The sequence below is a fragment of the Salvelinus alpinus genome, chromosome 31, assembly GCF_045679555.1.
Source record: "Salvelinus alpinus chromosome 31, SLU_Salpinus.1, whole genome shotgun sequence".
Taxonomy (NCBI): domain Eukaryota; kingdom Metazoa; phylum Chordata; class Actinopteri; order Salmoniformes; family Salmonidae; genus Salvelinus; species Salvelinus alpinus.
This window is the reverse complement of record NC_092116.1, coordinates 35540726-35558860: the sequence shown is the minus strand read 5'-3', so window position 1 is coordinate 35558860 and position 18135 is coordinate 35540726. Positions and strand designations below refer to the sequence as shown.

At 43.2% G+C, this 18135-nt stretch overlaps 2 protein-coding genes across 2 annotated transcripts in view; both read left to right on the top strand.

Annotated features, from left to right (window-relative positions):
• Positions 1-1536, top strand: part of LOC139561121 (tyrosine-protein kinase Tec-like) — a 55365-nt gene extending 53829 nt beyond the window's left edge. The window contains exon 19 of the mRNA XM_071378002.1: positions 555-1536. Within this exon, the coding sequence (XP_071234103.1) occupies positions 555-638 (84 nt within the window). The 3' untranslated portion in view covers positions 639-1536. The remainder of the gene's footprint in view (positions 1-554) is intronic.
• Positions 1537-5200: 3664 nt separating this feature from the next.
• LOC139561864 (coronin-2A-like) overlaps positions 5201-18135 on the top strand; it is a 26069-nt gene continuing 13134 nt past the window's right edge. The window contains exons 1-4 of the mRNA XM_071379205.1: positions 5201-5438; positions 8008-8208; positions 10400-10516; positions 17971-18120. Coding sequence (XP_071235306.1) covers positions 8008-8208; positions 10400-10516; positions 17971-18120 — 468 coding nt within the window. The 5' untranslated portion in view covers positions 5201-5438. The remainder of the gene's footprint in view (positions 5439-8007; positions 8209-10399; positions 10517-17970; positions 18121-18135) is intronic.

Sequence of the window (18135 nt, the reverse complement as noted above, 5' to 3'; positions counted from 1 at the left end):
CATTTGTTGTGCCATTCATCCGCCGCCATCACCTCATGTTTCAGCATGATAACGCACGGCCCCATGACGCAACGATCTGTACAATTCCTGCAAGCTGAAAATGTCCCAGTTCTTCCATGTCCTGCATACTCACCAGACATGTCACCCGTTGAGCATGTTTGGGATGCTCTGGATCGACGTGTACAACAGCGTGTTCCAGTTCCCGCCAATATCCAGCAACTTCTCACAGCCATTGAAGAGGAAGTGGGACAACATTCCACAGGCCACAATCAACAGCCTGATCAACTCTATGCGAATGAGATGTGTTGCGCTGCATGAGGCAAATGGTGGTCACACCAGATACTGACTGGTTTTCTGATCCACACCCCTACCTTTTTTTTAGGTATCTGTGATGAACAGTTGCATATCTGTATTCCCAGTCATGTGAAATCCATAGATTAGGACCTAATTTATTTATTTCAATTGACTGAACTGCAACTGTTGTAACTCTCTCTCACCCCCTCTCTCTCTCTCTCTCTCCCCCCTCCCTCTCTCCCTCTCCCTCCCCCCTCTAGAGAGCGGAGGAGAGACCATCGTTTTCTCAGATCTCCATCTTGATCTCCGACGCTCTAGAAGTGGATGGGTCCTCCTCCGCCTGAACCCACCAATCAGATCCTCTCCTCCGCCTGAACCCATCAATCAGACCCTCTCCTCTGCCTGAACCCACCAATCAGATCTTCGCCTCCGCCTGAACCCACCAATCAAATCGCAACCACCAGTCGGAGCTCCTCAGATCCAGTGTTGATGGAGGACTGCTTGCTTAAGGTTGCAAACATTCCACACCGCTCTCTGTACTGATGGATCTCTCGTGATGGACGATTACGGTGGATTTTGTTAGACAGAAAGTTTGCGTCCAAATACCATATACTGTTTCACCACTTCTATCCTGTCTGACAGGAAACTGGACAGTCTTCTCAAAACGGACTGTATATGTTTTATCTCCCCCCCCCCCCCAGCCTCAATTTGTCGGGGAATGGACTCTACATGTTGTCGAAAGTGTTCCACAGGGATGTTGGTCCACGTTGACTCCAATGCTTCCCACAGTTGTGTCAAGTTGTCTGGATGTCCTTTGGTTGAAGGACCATTCTTGATACACACAGGAAAACTGTTGAGCGTGAAAAACCCAGCAGCATTGCAGTTCTTGACACAAACAAGTGCGCCTGGCAACTACTACCGTACCCCGTTCATAGGCACTTAAATCTTTTGCCTTACCGATTTAACCTTTTGAATGGCTTATAGATAATCCATGTCTCAATTATCTCTATCTATTGAAGTTGATTTAACAAGTGACATCATAGCTTTTCACCTGGTCAGTCTGTGATGGGAAGGAGATCCTTCAGATCCGTCCATTCATCTTCTCATTTTTTCACATGTCCTCAAATACAGCTGACTTGTACTGTGGACAGACAGGTACGTTTTTATATTTATAAGGTAAATGTATGTGTTTAATAGTACTGCAGAAGTTTGAATGTAATTACAATAAAACGAATGACAATACTATTGTCCTGTAGGATTGTATTCTCTGTCCATCAAGTCAATAGGGAAACAATGTCAACAGACACAGTGTTCCAGACTCCAGATAGATACCTAGTTTTAGATAGATGTTCCAGACTCCAGACAAGGTGTTCCAGACTCCAGATAGATACCTAGTTTTAGATAGGTGTTCCAGACTCCAGATAGATACCTAGTTTTAGATAGGTGTTCCAGACAAGGTGTTCCAGACTCCAGAAAAGGTGTTCCAGACTCCAGAAAAGGTGTTCCAGACTCCAGAAAAGGTGTTCCAGACTCCAGACAAGGTGTTCCAGACTCCAGACAAGGTGTTCCAGACAAGGTGTTCCAGACTCCAGACAAGGTGTTCCAGACTCCAGACAAGGTGTTCCAGACTCCAGACAAGGTGTTCCAGACTCCAGGCAATGTGTTCCAGACTCCAGGCAATGTGTTCCAGACTCCAGGCAAGGTGTTCCAGACTCCAGGCAAGGTGTTCCAGACTCCAGGCAAGGTGTTCCAGACTCCAGGCAAGGTGTTCCAGACTCCAGGCAAGGTGTTCCAGACTCCAGACAAGGTGTTCCAGACTCCAGACAAGGTGTTCCAGACTCCAGACAAGGTGTTCCAGACTCCAGACAAGGTGTTCCAGACTCCAGGCAAGGTGTTCCAGACTCCAGGCAAGGTGTTCCAGACTCCAGGCAAGGTGTTCCAGACTCCAGGCAAGGTGTTCCAGACTCCAGGCAAGGTGTTCCAGACTCCAGGCAAGGTGTTCCAGACTCCAGGCAAGGTGTTCCAGACTCCAGGCAAGGTGTTCCAGACTCCAGGCAAGGTGTTCCAGACTCCAGGCAAGGTGTTCCAGACTCCAGGCAAGGTGTTCCAGACTCCAGGCAAGGTGTTCCAGACTCCAGGCACGGTGTTCCAGACTCCAGACACGGTGTTCCAGACTCCAGACACGGTGTTCCAGACTCCAGACACGGTGTTCCAGACTCCAGACACGGTGTTCCAGACTCCAGACAAGGTGTTCCAGACTCCAGATAGATACCTAGTTTTAGATAGGTGTTCCAGACAAGGTGTTCCAGACTCCAGACAAGGTGTTCCAGACTCCAGACAAGGTGTTCCAGACTCCAGACAAGGTGTTCCAGGCTCCAGACAAGGTGTTCCAGGCTCCAGACAAGGTGTTCCAGGCTCCAGACAAGGTGTTCCAGACTCCAGACAAGGTGTTCCAGACTCCAGACAAGGTGTTCCAGACTCCAGGCAAGGTGTTCCAGACTCCAGGCAAGGTGTTCCAGACTCCAGGCAAGGTGTTCCAGACTCCAGGCAAGGTGTTCCAGACTCCAGGCAAGGTGTTCCAGACTCCAGGCAAGGTGTTCCAGACTCCAGGCAAGGTGTTCCAGACTCCAGGCAAGGTGTTCCAGACTCCAGGCACGGTGTTCCAGACTCCAGGCACGGTGTTCCAGACTCCAGGCACGGTGTTCCAGACTCCAGGCAAGGTGTTCCAGACTCCAGACAAGGTGTTCCAGACTCCAGACAAGGTGTTCCAGACTCCAGACAAGGTGTTCCAGACTCCAGACAAGGTGTTCCAGACTCCAGACAAGGTGTTCCAGACTCCAGGCACGGTGTTCCAGACTCCAGACAAGGTGTTCCAGACTCCAGGCACGGTGTTCCAGACTCCAGATAGATACCTAGTTTTAGAAATGTTTAAAAAAAAATGAAAATCTGAAATGTCTTCAGTCAATAAGTATTCTACCCCTTTGTTATGGCAAGCCTAAATAAGTTCAGGAATTAAAATGTGCTTAGTCACAAGTTGCATAGACTAATAATAGTGCTTAACATGATTTTTGAATGACTTCCTCATCTCTGTACCCCACACATACAATTATCTGTAAGGTTCCTCAGTTGAGCAGTGCATTTCAAACACAGATTCAACCACAAAGATCAGGGAGGTTTTCCATTGCCTCGCAAAGAAGGGCACCTATTGGTAGATGGGTCAAAATAGAAAAAGCAGTCATTGAATATCCCTTTGAGAATGGTACTAATTACACATTGGATGGTGTATTAATAAACCCAGTCACTACAAAGATACAGGCGTCCTTCCTAACTCAGTTGGTGTAGAGGAAGGAAACCCCTCAGGGATTTCACAATGAAGCCAATGATGACTTTAGAACAGTTCCAGAGTTTAATGGCTGTGATGGGAGAAAACTGAGGATGGATCAACAACATTGTAGTTACTTCACAATACTAACCTAAATGACAGAGTGAAAAGAAGGAAGCCTGTACAGAATAAAAAATATTCCAAAACATGCATCCTGTTTGCAATAAGGCAGTAAAGTAATACTACAAAAAATGTGGCAAAGAAATCAACTTTATATCCTCAATAAAAGCGTTATGTCTGGTGCAAATCCAACACAATACATCACTGAGTGCCACGCTTCATAATTTCAAGTATGGTGGTGGCTGCATCATGTTATGGGTATGCTTGTCATCGGCAATATGTTTGTTAGGATAAAAAGAAACGGAATACAGCTTTAAGCACAGGCAAAATCCTAGAGGAAAACCTGGTTCAGTCTGCTTTCCAGACACTGGGAGATGAATTCACCTTTCAGCAGCACAATAACCTAAAACAAAAGGCCAAATCTACACTGGAGTTGCTTACCAAGACACTGAATATTCCCGAGTGGCCTAGTTACAGTTTTGACTTAAATTGGCTTGGGCCTCCCGAGTGAAGCAGTGGCCTTAGGCACTGAGTCGCAGTGCTTGAGGCGTCACTACAGACCCGGGTTTGATCCTAGGCTGTGTCACAGCCGGCCGTGACTGGGAGACCCATGAGGCGGCGCACAATTAGCCCAGGGTCGTCCGGGTTAGGGGAGCGTTTGGCCTGCCGCGTTTTCCTTGTCCGATCGTCCTCTAGCGACTCCTTGTGGCGGGCCCTGGCGCCTGCAAGCTGACCTACGGTCACCAGCTGGACAGTGTTTCCCCCGACACATTGGTGCTGCTGTCTTCCAGGTTAAGCGAGCAGTGTGTCAAGAAGCAGTGAGGCTTGGCAGGGTCGTGTTTCAGAGGACACATGGCTCTCGATCTTAGCCTCTCCCGAGTCCGTAGGGGAGTTGCAGCGATGGGACAATACTGGATATCACGAAATTTGTGTGGGGAAAAAATTATCTATGGCAAGACTTATCTTATTATCTATGGCAAAAAAAACACTAAAAAACATTAATGATACGTTATGTGGATTGAAGAAAATAACTAAACAAGTGACATCGTTGTCTAGCGATGATCAACAACCAATTTGACAGAGTTTGGAAGAATTTTCTATATTGTACAACCCAGAAAGACCCACAGCTGTATTCGCTGCTAAAGGTGATTCTAACATGTATTGACTCAGGGGGGTGTGAATACTTATGTAAATGAGACATTTCTGTATTTCATGTTCAATAAATGTACAAAAATGTCTAAACATGTTTTCACTTCGTCATTATGGGGTATTGTGTGTAGATGGGTGAGAAATCAATTTAATAACATGTAATTCAGGCTGTAACAACAAAATGTGGGGTAAGTCAAAGGGTATGAATAATTTGTGAAGGCACTAGCTAGCTTTTGGTAGAATGAGTGGTTATGTTATGCTGTTTATAATAGTAGTGTGACTGACTATTGTTATGAAATTATATCATAGTTATCAAACAACGACCTGTGAAGTGATGTGCCTGTATTGTAGCCTGCGGTGTTATTTATGCATGACCGCCGCGATACAAAACCTCCGCCCTGCCTGCCCGGCCGACCCAATGACTTAAGACACGCCACGCCCCGTGCGCAGCCAGAAAACACACACAGAGAGAGAGAGAGCGCGTCCGTTAGTCTATGAGATGCTGTAAGGTGATTATTGTATCGGAGGCTCTGGATGTAGGACCGTCTCAAAGGTAAGACCAAGCAGCAGACATGCTTATGGCGGTGGCTTCTTAAACTCATTTTGAACACTTGTTGATGTTTTTTCAAAGCGTATGCTACTGTCTCATGGTTGAACAGAAAAGCGAACAGGTGACACCTTATTGATACTAGTCAGGCTATGTTGACGCGTGGTCCTCCGTAATCAGGCTATGTTGACGCGTGGTCTTCCGTAGTCAGGCTAAATTGACGCGTGGTCTTCCGTAGTCAGGCTAAATTGACGCGTGGTCTTCCGTAGCTCAGTTGGTAGAGCAATGCAACTCCAGGAGAGTGGGTTTGATTCCCGGTATCACCCATACGTAAGAAATGTATGCATGCATGTCGCTTTGGATGAATTGGCGTATATTATTATATTGTTACAATTCCAGGGCATATTGGGTGCTACAGTACTGTATATACAGTGCCTTCAGAAAGTATTCATACCCCTTGACTTAATCCACATTTTGTTGTGTTACAGCCTGAATTCATAATGGATTAAATAAAATAAATGTCTCACCCATCTACACACAACAATACCCCATAATGACAAAGTGAAAACATGTTGTTTTTTTTGTTGACATTTCTGCAAATTTATTGAACATGAAATACAGAAATATCTCATTTTACATAAGTATTCACACCTCCCTGAGTCAATACATGTTAGAATCCCCTTTGGCAGTCATTACAGATGTGAGTCTTTCTGGGTAAGTCTCTAAGAGCTGTGAGTCTTTCTGGGTAAGTCTCTAAGAGCTGTGAGTCTTTCTGGGTAAGTCTCTAAGAGCTGTGAGTCTTTCTGGGTAAGTCTCTAAGAGCTGTGAGTCTTTCTGGGTAAGTCTCTAAGAGCTATCACAGCCATTAAACACTGTAATTATTTTAAAGTCACCATGGTGACCTCATGGTGAAATCCCTGAGCGGTTTCCTTCCTTTCCGGCAACTGAGTTAGGAAGGACACCTGTATCTTTGTAGTGACTGGGTGTATTAATACAGCATCCAAAGTGTAATTAGTAACTTCACCATGCTCAAAGGGATATTCAATGTCTGCTTTTTTAAATGTTTTTACCCATCTACCAATAGGTGCCCTTCTTTGTGAAGCATTGGAAAACCTCCCTGGTCTTTGTGGTTGAATCTGTGTTTGACATTCACTGCTCTACTGAGGGACCTTACAGTTATCTGTATGTGTGGGGTACAGAGATGAGGTAGTCTTTCTAAAATCATGGTTAAACATCATGAGTCCATGCAACTTTATTATGCGACTTTTTTCCTTTTGAATTAAGCACATTTTTTACTAATGAATTTATTTTGTTAAAATAAATAAATAAAATGTAGTCTTGCCATAACAAAGGAGTTGAAAACTTACTGACACAAGACATTTCAGCTTTTCATTTTTCATAAATTTGTTTAAAAAAAATCCCAAAACAAAATTTGACTTTGACATCATGTGGTGTGGTATTGTGTGTAGGTCAGTGATGATTTAAAAAAAAAAATGTAATCCATTTTAAATTCAGACTGTAACAACAACAACATGAGGAAACGGTAAAGGGGTGTGAACACTTTGTAAAGACGCTGTATATAACAATGTTTTGTGGTTTTATGAGTAACCTGCTGTGCAGTTGAGGTAGTGAGGTGAGAGGTCAAACCTACTGGTGACCCCAACACTCTTATCTTGCCTCAGAACCCTCTAGGCTTTAGCTCAGTGGACTAACACAGTCTTAGGCTACATCTACTCTTAGAGACATTGATGGAACTTAAGGATTTGGGGCACTGGCCAGCCGGGCTAATAGACTGTGATTTCCACCAGCCCAGGAAACATTAGGTCCAAACTCCGTGCGATGCGGTACTTGAAAAGACATAATTAGCCACAGAGCTAGTCTGGCATATTTTCTACTAGCCCAGTCTGAAAAGTACTAGCCAGCTGGCTGGCTAGCTTAATTTCCATTCCTGTTTAGAGGTAATACTAGTTGTTGGTATGTTGCTTTGTGTTGTCTTCCATTACTTATTACACTGTCGACTCTATTGTCCTCCCTAAAGATCAAACGTCAAAGGTCGCGTGCGCCATTGTTTGTTGTCCCAGGCAGGCAACGGGAGAGGGTGTTACGGATTAAAGATTCACTAAGAACACACTGTAAACCAGGAGGAAAACGATGCATTATGTATGAGAGAAGTCAATAGGACGATAGAAAGGTTAGTCTATTCTTAGTCTTATTATAGGAAGACGATATGGACAGGAAAAACATGAGGAGTAACCTCTCTCTCACTCTCTCTCTCACTCTCTCTCTCACTCTCTCTCTCGCTCTCTCTCTTGCTCTCTCTCTCTCACTCTCTCTCTCGCTCTCTCTCACTCTCTCTCTATCTGTCTCTCTCTCACTCTCTGTCTGTCTGTCTGTCTCTCTCTCTCTCTCTCTCTCTCTCTCGCTCTCACTCTCTCTGTGTCTCTCTCTCTGTGTCTCTCTGTGTCTCTCTCTCTGTGTCTCTCTCTCTGTGTCTCTCTCTCTGTCTCTCTCGCTCTCACTCTCTCTCTGTCTGTAATCATCATCATTAACATTGTAATCTTCCTCCTCTTCTTAGATGTCATGGTGCCCTCCGTACCGTAGTTCTAAATTCCGTCACGTCTACGGTAAGGCCTCCACCAAAGACCACGGTTACCACGGAATCCCGATCACGCACAGCGTCCATGACAACCACTACTGCTCCGTCAACCCACTCTTCATTGCCATAGTAACGGAATGCTCCGGGGGCGGTGCTTTCTTGGTCCTCTCCATCCATCACGTACGTTACCGGAGAGAGGCTATACGGACACGTCCGGTGCCCCCCAAAAAATGATGATGCATGTTAACACAGCGAGAGTTGAGTGGGGATCGACAAACAGATTTGGTTCATCCTTATGAGGCCTGCCCAGCCAGTTTAGTTTATTATTATGGTTGTGGCTAGAAACTTCTTCAAGAGTTTAAAACTTGTCTGCTGAAGTCGTGAGATTGTTAAGAATCATTCCGTTTTTATTGGACTACAAAAGCCTGTCACCCTGGCCTGATATTAGCTACACTAGCTAGCAACTTCCCTCTCCTTACTGGCCTGATATTAGCTACACTAGCTAGCTACTTCCCTCTCCTTACTGGCCTGATATTAGCTACACTAGCTAGCTACTTCCCTCTCCTTACTGGCCTGATATTAGCTACACTAGCTAGCTACTTCCCTCTCCTTACTGCCTGATATTAGCTACACTAGCTAGCTACTTCCCTCTCCTTACTGGCCTGATATTAGCTACACTAGCTAGCTACTTCCCTCTCCTTACTGGCCTGATATTAGCTACACTAGCTAGCTACTTCCCTTTCCTTACTGGCCTGATATTATCTACACTAGCTAGCTACTTCCCTCTCCTTACTGGCCTGATATTAGCTACACTAGCTAGCTACTTCTCTCTCCTTACTGGCCTGATATTAGCTACACTAGCTAGCTACTTCCCTCTCCTTACTGGCCTGATATTAGCTACACTAGCTAGCTACTTCCCTCTCCTTACTGGCCTGATATTAGCTACACTAGCTAGCTACTTCCCTCTCCTTACTGGCCTGATAATAGCTACACTAGCTAGCTACTTCCCTCTCCTTACTGGTCTGATAATAGCTACACTAGCTAGCTACTTCCCTCTCCTTACTGGCCTGATAATAGCTACACTAGCTAGCTACTCCCCCCTCCTTACTGGCCTGATATTAGCTACACTAGCTAGCTACTTCCCTCTCCTTACTGGCCTGATATTAGCTACAATAGCTAGCTACTTCCCTCTCCTTACTGGCCTGATATTAGCTACACTAGCTAGCTACTTCCCTCTCCTTACTGGCCTGATATTAGCTACACTAGCTAGCTACTTCCCTCTCCTTACTGGCCTGATAATAGCTACACTAGCTAGCTACTCCCCTCTCCTTACTGGCCTGATATTAGCTACACTAGCTAGCTACTCCCCTCTCCTTACTGGCCTGATATTAGCTACACTAGCTAGCTACTCCCCTCTCCTTACTGGCCTGATAATAGCTACACTAGCTAGCTACTCCCCTCTCCTTACTGGCCTGATATTAGCTACACTAGCTAGCTACTCCCCTCTCCTTACTGGCCTGATAATAGCTACACTAGCTAGCTACTTCCCTCTCCTTACTGGCCTGATAATAGCTACACTAGCTAGCTACTTCCCTCTCCTTACTCGACTGATATTAGCTACACTAGCTAGCTACTTCCCTCTCCTTACTGGCCTGATATTAGCTACACTAGCTAGCTACTTCCCTCTCCTTACTGGCCTGATAATAGCTACACTAGCTAGCTACTCCCCTCTCCTTACTGGTCTGATATTAGCTACACTAGCTAGCTACTCCCCTCTCCTTACTGGCCTGATATTAGCTACACTAGCTAGCTACTCCCCTCTCCTTACTGGCCTGATATTAGCTACACTAGCTAGCTACTTCCCTCTCCTTACTGGCCTGATATTAGCTACACCACCTAGCTACTTCCCTCAACAACTCTAATTGAATATTTAAAAAAGGATTACAATAATGAGATGTATCCACCAATCCAAAGAAATGGTAGGTTTAAGCTGGACAGCCCGCCGTACCGCTTTGTGGACAACAACTCCCATTCCATTGTTAGGGCAGAGAGACATACATCTTGTCTGTATATCCATCATCTTTGGTATAGCCTCTCCCAAGTTACTGAGTGACTTCACTTCCTGTTTACGTAATTTCCGAGTTACACCACGTCCTCTTCCTGCTGTCAGATGATTTTTACTGGTCTGATTTAGTCGTGTGTATGTTAAATTATTGCTTGACAAGCCTAGTGAATGCATTATACACCATGTTGTACGTTCACTATCCTGATCTCTTTTTAAGCATTATTTGTATCCCCCCTCTTCCTCACCTCCTCTTCTTTCTCCTGGCTCTCTTATTCTCCTTCTTCCTTACCTCCTCGTTCTCTCCAGACTGGTAAAGTAGACCCCCAACACCCCAGGGTGTGTGGTCACAGTGCCAGGGTGTTGGATGTCAAGTGGAATCCCTTTGATGACCACTGCATCGCCTCCTGCTCTGAGGACTGCACCGTCAGTACTACAGATATGCACACATAGTAGTCATTAGTACACACTATACACAGATATACATGCACAGTAGTCGTTAGTACACACTATACACTGATATACATGCATAGTAGTCATTAGTACACACTATACACAGATATACATGCATAGTAGTCGTTAGTACACACTATACACAGATATACATGCATAGTAGTCATTAGTACACACTATACACAGATATGCACACATAGTAGTCATTAGTACACACTATACACAGATATACATGCATAGTAGTCGTTAGTACACACTATACACAGATATACATGCATAGTAGTCATTAATACACACTATACACAGATATACATGCACAGTAGTCATTAGTACACACTATACACAGATATACATGCATAGTAGTCATTAGTACACACTATACACAGATATACATGCATAGTAGTCATTAGTACACACTATACACAGATATACATGCACAGTAGTCGTTAGTACACACTATACACAGATATACATGCATAGTAGTCATTAGTACACACTATACACAGATATACATGCACAGTAGTCGTTAGTACACACTATACACATATATACAACCACAGTAGATGTTAGTAAACACTATACACTGATATACAGCCACAGTAGTCGCTAGTACACACTATATACATATATACATGCACAGTAGTTGTTAGTACACACTATACACTGATATACAGCCACAGTAGTCGTTAGTACACACTATACACATATATACAACCACAGTAGTTGTTAGTAAACACTATACACTGATATTCAGCCACAGTAGTCGTTAGTACACACTATACACATATATACAACCACAATAGTTGTTAGTACACACTATACCCTGATATACAGCCACAGTAGTCGTTAGTACATGCTATACACTGATATACATGCACAGTAGTTGTTAGTACACACTATACACTGATATACAGCCACAGTAGTCGTTAGTACACACTATACACATATATACAACCACAATAGTTGTTAGTAAACACTATACACTGATATACAGCCACAGTAGTCGTTAGTACACACTATACACATATATACAACCACAATAGTTTTTAGTACACACTATACACTGATATACAGCCACAGTAGTCGTTAGTACACACTATACACATATATACAACCACAGTAGTTGTTAGTACACACTATAACCTGTTGACTCCTAATTAGTCCACAGTGGATATGAACTCTGATGTTTCAAAACATTCTTTGAAACTGTCTTTATTCCCAGTGCTGAATTGAAGCTGTGAGTGTGTGTGTGTGTGTGTGTGTGTGTGTGTGTGTGTGTGTGTGTGTGTGTGTGTGTGTGTGTGTGTGTGTGTGTGTGTGTGTGTGTGTGTGTGTGTGTGTGTGTGTGTGTGTGTGTGTGTGTGTGTGTGTGTGTGTGTGTGTGTGTGTGTGTGTGTGTGTGTGTGTGTGTGTGGACGTGTGTGGACGTGTGTTGTGTGTGGACGTGTGTTGTGTGTGTGTGTGTGTGTTGACATGTGTTGTGTGTGTGTGTGTGTGTGTTGAGTGTGTGTAGGGCTGTCCCCGACAAAAAAAAATCTTGGTCAACACGAAAGTCGTCTGTTCTTTCGACCAATCAATTGCTGGACATTTTTAAACGTGTATTTTTCCATATATAGACACACCCTATTGGTTAATAATATCAACTACATGTACTGAGCTTGTCTGATGCGTTGAGCTTACGATTGAATTAAATAAGACAAATGCCTCAAGAGAGCGCCAGAGATCTAGATAACCAGAAAAAGAAAAAATAACCTGACCCAACTATTCTCCTCATGCTCCTGCTGGCTTTCTCACATTCTGCCATTACTCTCCTGAAGTTGCTGCTAATAGGCTGCTAATAGTCGGAAACCTTTCTCATGTTGAATGCCAATTTATCTTACCATTTCTACATATCGGCATGCCAGTTACGGTTTTCATTTGCACATTTTTTTTTAAACAGTTTTATTTAATTTATAATGTCTTCATATCTTAAAATAATTGTCATGTAGTTAATCAAAATTCTATCTAAATGAAAATGATACAAACCTAAGAAGTAACTTATATTGCCGTTGGCCAACTATGTTAAAATAGTCTACATAAAAGCCAACAAATAAAAACATTGCAGCCTGATAAAAATAAATATTGAATAAAATCACATTGCCTGTCTGCAACGAACTTGAATCATTTTTTAAAAATCAACTATTAACTTTAGCCTTAAGCATGTGCTAGCAAACTTGCAACATTGTATAAAATATTCTGGGTCCTCAGTTTCCTGTGCCAGTGAGCTTGGGACAGACACAGCCAGCTGTGGGCTATTTGAGCAAGGGATAAGAAGCAGTGCTTGACTTGGGCGGGAGCTCACCGGAGCCGAGTACCGGCACCTCAAATGTTCTACTGATTGAGCTCCTGTTCCTCTTATAGAATATTATCTCAAAAGTATTGTGGAGCTCCTGCACCTAAATATAAACAGTAGCATCACCCAAAATGAGTAACGGAACCTATTTCAGCCCAAGTCAAACACTGATAAGGAGTAATCAGGTAGGCCTATTTTATGACGTTTCCACTGGATCAGAGCAGGACATTTTTCCCTTTCATGCTGAGTGGTTATCGACAGGGGGAGAGCTGGACAGAATTTTCCAATACATTGAGGAACTATTGTCATTCTCAATGTGATGTAAAGACAGACTTTGTTTGCTTGCTGTTTGAGGTGAAGAAAACATTACATTGAGAAGCTCCGCAGGTCATTAGTGGTGGTGCGTTAAGCCAATCAGAAATACTATCAGAACCCCAAAATGGGCACATTTATATGTCTACATTTGCCCGCAAGCCAGCTAGCCTATAGGTCTACTTCTATGTGTAAATCAGGCCAGCTAGCCTATAGGCCTACTTCTATGTGTAAATCAGGCCAGCTAGCCTATAGGCCTACTTCTATGTGTAAATCAGGCCAGCTAGCCTATAGGCCTACTTCTATGTGTAAATCAGGCCAGCTAGCCTATAGGCCTACTTCTATGTGTAAATCAGGCCAGCTAGCCTATAGGCCTACTTCTATGTGTAAATCAGGCCAGCTAGCCTATAGGCCTACTTCTATGTGTAAATCAGGCCAGCTAGCCTATAGGCCTACTTCTATGTGTAAATCAGGCCAGCTAGCCTATAGGCCTACTTCTATGTGTAAATCAGGCCAGCTAGCCTATAGGCCTACTTCTATGTGTAAATCAACATTGACAGGAGCTCTTCAAACAAAAGACAGTGACTAAATTGACAGAACTCGTAGAATGGAATTAAATAAACCCAAACTTGTTTCTCACATGTGTAGTATAGGTTGTGCACTCTACAAACAATGTGTCCACTCCGACAATGAGAACAGGAAGACTGGTACAATAATATTGAACGCATTGAAAGAAATGACCGTAACCTAAAGTAACCAACATTGTAGATTAGAAATGATAGGAATTAATGGTAAATGTTCTACTGGTGAAATATGTAATTGATAAACACTAACATGTTGTGGTAATTATTCTAGTTCAAAGGACTTTTAGATTTCTTCAGAACAATTGAACTTTTGTAATTTATTTATCGCATTAATGGAGAATTAATAACGGTCACCTAATGGTGTTAAAGCCCACATAAACAGGGTTAGGTTATAACTCTTTATTTTCTCAAATCAAAGTTTATTTGTCACGTGCGCTGAATACAACAGGTGTAGTAGACCTTACAGTGAAATGCTGAATACAACAGGTGTGGTAGACCTCACAGTGAAATGCTGAATACAACAGATGTAGTAGACCTCACAGTGAAATGCTGAATACAACAGGTGTAGTAGACCTTACAGTGAAATGCTGAATACAACAGGTGTGGTAGACCTCACAGTGAAATGCTGAATACAACAGGTGTAGACCTTACAGTGAAATGCTGAATACAACAGGTGTAGTAGACCTTACAGTGAAATGCTGAATACAACAGGTGTAGTAGACCTGACAGTGAAATGCTGAATACAACAGGTGTAGTAGACAGTGAAATGCTGAATACAACAGGTGTAGTAGACCTTACAGTGAAATGCTGAATACAACAGGTGTAGTAGACCTTACAGTGAAATGCTGAATACAACAGGTGTAGGTAGACCTTACAGTGAAACACTGAATACAACAGGTGTAGTAGACCTCACAGTGAAATGCTGAATACAACAGGTGTAGTAGACCTTACAGTGAAATGCTGAATACAACAGGTGTAGGTAGACCTTACAGTGAAATGCTGAATACAACAGGTGTAGGTAGACCTCACAGTGAAATGCTGAATACAACAGGTGTAGTAGACCTCACAGTGAAATGCTGAATACAACAGGTGTAGTAGACCTTACAGTGAAATGCTGAATACAACAGGTGTAGGTAGACCTTACAGTGAAATGCTGAATACAACAGGTGTAGGTAGACCTCACAGTGAAATGCTGAATACAACAGGTGTAGTAGACCTCACAGTGAAATGCTGAATACAACAGGTGTAGTAGACCTCACAGTGAAATGCTGAATACAACAGGTGTAGGTAGACCTCACAGTGAAATGCTGAATACAACAGGTGTAGTAGACCTCACAGTGAAATGCTGAATACAACAGGTGTAGTAGACCTTACAGTGAAATGCTGAATACAACAGGTGTAGTAGACCTTACAGTGAAATGCTGAATACAACAGGGTGTAGGTAGACCTTACAGTGAAACGCTGAATACAACAGGTGTAGTAGACCTTACAGTGAAATGCTGAATACAACAGGTGTAGTAGACCTTACAGTGAAATGCTGAATACAACAGGTGTAGTAGACCTTACAGTGAAATGCTGAATACAACAGGTGTAGGTAGACCTTACAGTGAAATGCTGAATACAACAGGTGTAGTAGACCTTACAGTGAAATGCTGAATACAACAGGTGTAGGTAGACCTTACAGTGAAATGCTGAATACAACAGGTGTAGTAGACCTCACAGTGAAATGCTGAATACAACATGTGTAGACCTTACAGTGAAATGCTGAATACAACAGGTGTAGGTAGACCTTACAGTGAAATGCTGAATACAACAGGTGTAGGTAGACCTTACAGTGAAATGCTGAATACAACAGGTGTAGTAGACCTTACAGTGAAATGCTGAATACAACAGGTGTAGTAGACCTTACAGTGAAATGCTGAATACAACAGGTGTAGTAGACCTTACAGTGAAATGCTGAATACAACAGGTGTAGGTAGACCTTACAGTGAAACACTGAATACAACAGGTGTAGTAGACCTCACAGTGAAATGCTGAATACAACAGGTGTAGTAGACCTTACAGTGAAATGCTGAATACAACAGGTGTAGGTAGACCTTACAGTGAAATGCTGAATACAACAGGTGTAGTAGACCTCACAGTGAAATGCTGAATACAACAGGTGTAGTAGACCTTACAGTGAAATGCTGAATACAACAGGTGTAGTAGACCTCACAGTGAAATGCTGAATACAACAGGTGTAGACCTCACAGTGAAATGCTGAATACAACAGGTGTAGTAGACCTGACAGTGAAATGCTGAATACAACAGGTGTAGTAGACCTTACAGTGAAATGCTGAATACAACAGGTGTAGTAGACCTTACAGTGAAATGCTGAATACAACAGGTGTAGTAGACCTGACAGTGAAATGCTGAATACAACAGGTGTAGGTAGACCTTACAGTGAAACACTGAATACAACAGGTGTAGGTAGACCTTACAGTGAAACACTGAATACAACAGGTGTAGTAGACCTTACAGTGAAATGCTGAATACAACAGGTGTTGTAGACCTTACAGTGAAATGCTGAATACAACAGGTGTAGGTAGACCTTACAGTGAAATGCTGAATACAACAGGTGTAGTAGACCTTACAGTGAAATGCTGAATACAACAGGTGTAGTAGACCTTACAGTGAAATGCTGAATACAACAGGTGTAGACCTTACAGTGAAATGCTGAATACAACAGGTGTAGACCTTACAGTGAAATGCTGAATACAACAGGTGAACAGGTGAAACGCTTACTTACAAGCCCTTAATCAACAATGCAGTTTAACCAAAAAATATGAATAAGAAATAAAAAAATAAAAAAGAACAAGTAAATAAATAGCAGCAGTAAAATAACAATAGCTACACTATATACAGTGGAGTATCGGTACAGAGTCACTATGAAGGTTAGGGACACACAGACACTACTCATGGAATGTGGTATTATCACCAAGCCATTTGTAAATCAGTTGCCAACCCAAAGCTTCTGAGGCTCCTCTCAGTTCACACAGACACAGATGAGAAAGTAACAATACAACCCTATTCTATTGCATAAAACAGTATTCAATATAACCTTGTAATTATTCTAGCACAAACAATAGAAGGCAACAAAAAAATAAAACATTTACACAATGAAGTTATGAAACAATGAATGTGCACAAATTGGAGGGAGAGAAGTGCATTCTGGAGGGGAGAGAAGTGCATTCTGGAGGGGAGAGAAGTGCATTCTGGAGGGGAGAGAAGTGCATTCTGGAGGGAGAGAAGTGCATTCTGGAGGGAGAGAAGTGCATTCTGGAGGGAGAGAAGTGCATTCTGGAGGGAGAGAAGTGCATTCTGGAGGGAGAGAAGTGCATTCTGGAGGGAGAGAAGTGCATTCTGGAGGGAGAGAAGTGCATTCTGGGGGGGAGAGAAGTGCATTCTGGAGGGGAGAGAAGTGCATTCTGGAGGGGAAAGAAGTGCATTCTGGAGGGAGAGAAGTGCATTCTGCGTGCATGGTCAATCCGACATCTGCATTGGCCATGCATCATTTACGGTGATATGGCCTCAGCAGAAGTTGGGGCAAGAATAGCCTGAAGGAAGTGAGTTTGTGTTTATAAAGGAGGTACCGCCCCCACCTACCGTCAACCAATCATGTCAATGTGGAGCTATATTGTTACAACATTTGGGAGGCGCAATGGCGATGCGGTACGGAGCTCGATTTGGCCTCCGGGGGCAAAGCGTCACACCCTCTATGTGGAGTCTCCGACCACTTTTTCGAATTTTATTAGATTTTTTAATTTATTTTTTTATCTTATTTCACCAGGTAGGCCAGTTGAGAACAAGTTCTCATTTACAACTGTGACCTGGCCAAGATAAAGCAAAGCAGTTCGACACAAACAACAACACAGAGTTACACATGGAATAAACAAAACATACAGTCAATAATACAGTAGAACAAAAAAGGGAAAAAAAATATTTTAGTCTCGGCCTCCAGAATGGATTAGTTCACAGAGATGGGAGCTCGACTAAAACAAGCTCGGTCGACCAACAGTCTAATGACCAAACAATCAACCAGTCGACTAATTGGGGTCAGCCCTAGTGCGTTGATGCGTGTTGTGTGTGTGTTGACATGCGTTGTGTGTGTGTGTGTTGACATGCGTCGTGTGTGTGCGTGACCCCTGTATGTGTTACAGGTAAAGCTGTGGGACATCCCAGACAATGGTGTCCATCAGAACATGACCCTCCCTAGGAAGGTGCTTCAGGGTCACAGCCGCAGAGTCAACCTGATAGAATGGCATCCTACTGCTAGGGATCTACTGGTCAGCTCAGCCTATGACTACAAGGTAGAAACACACACA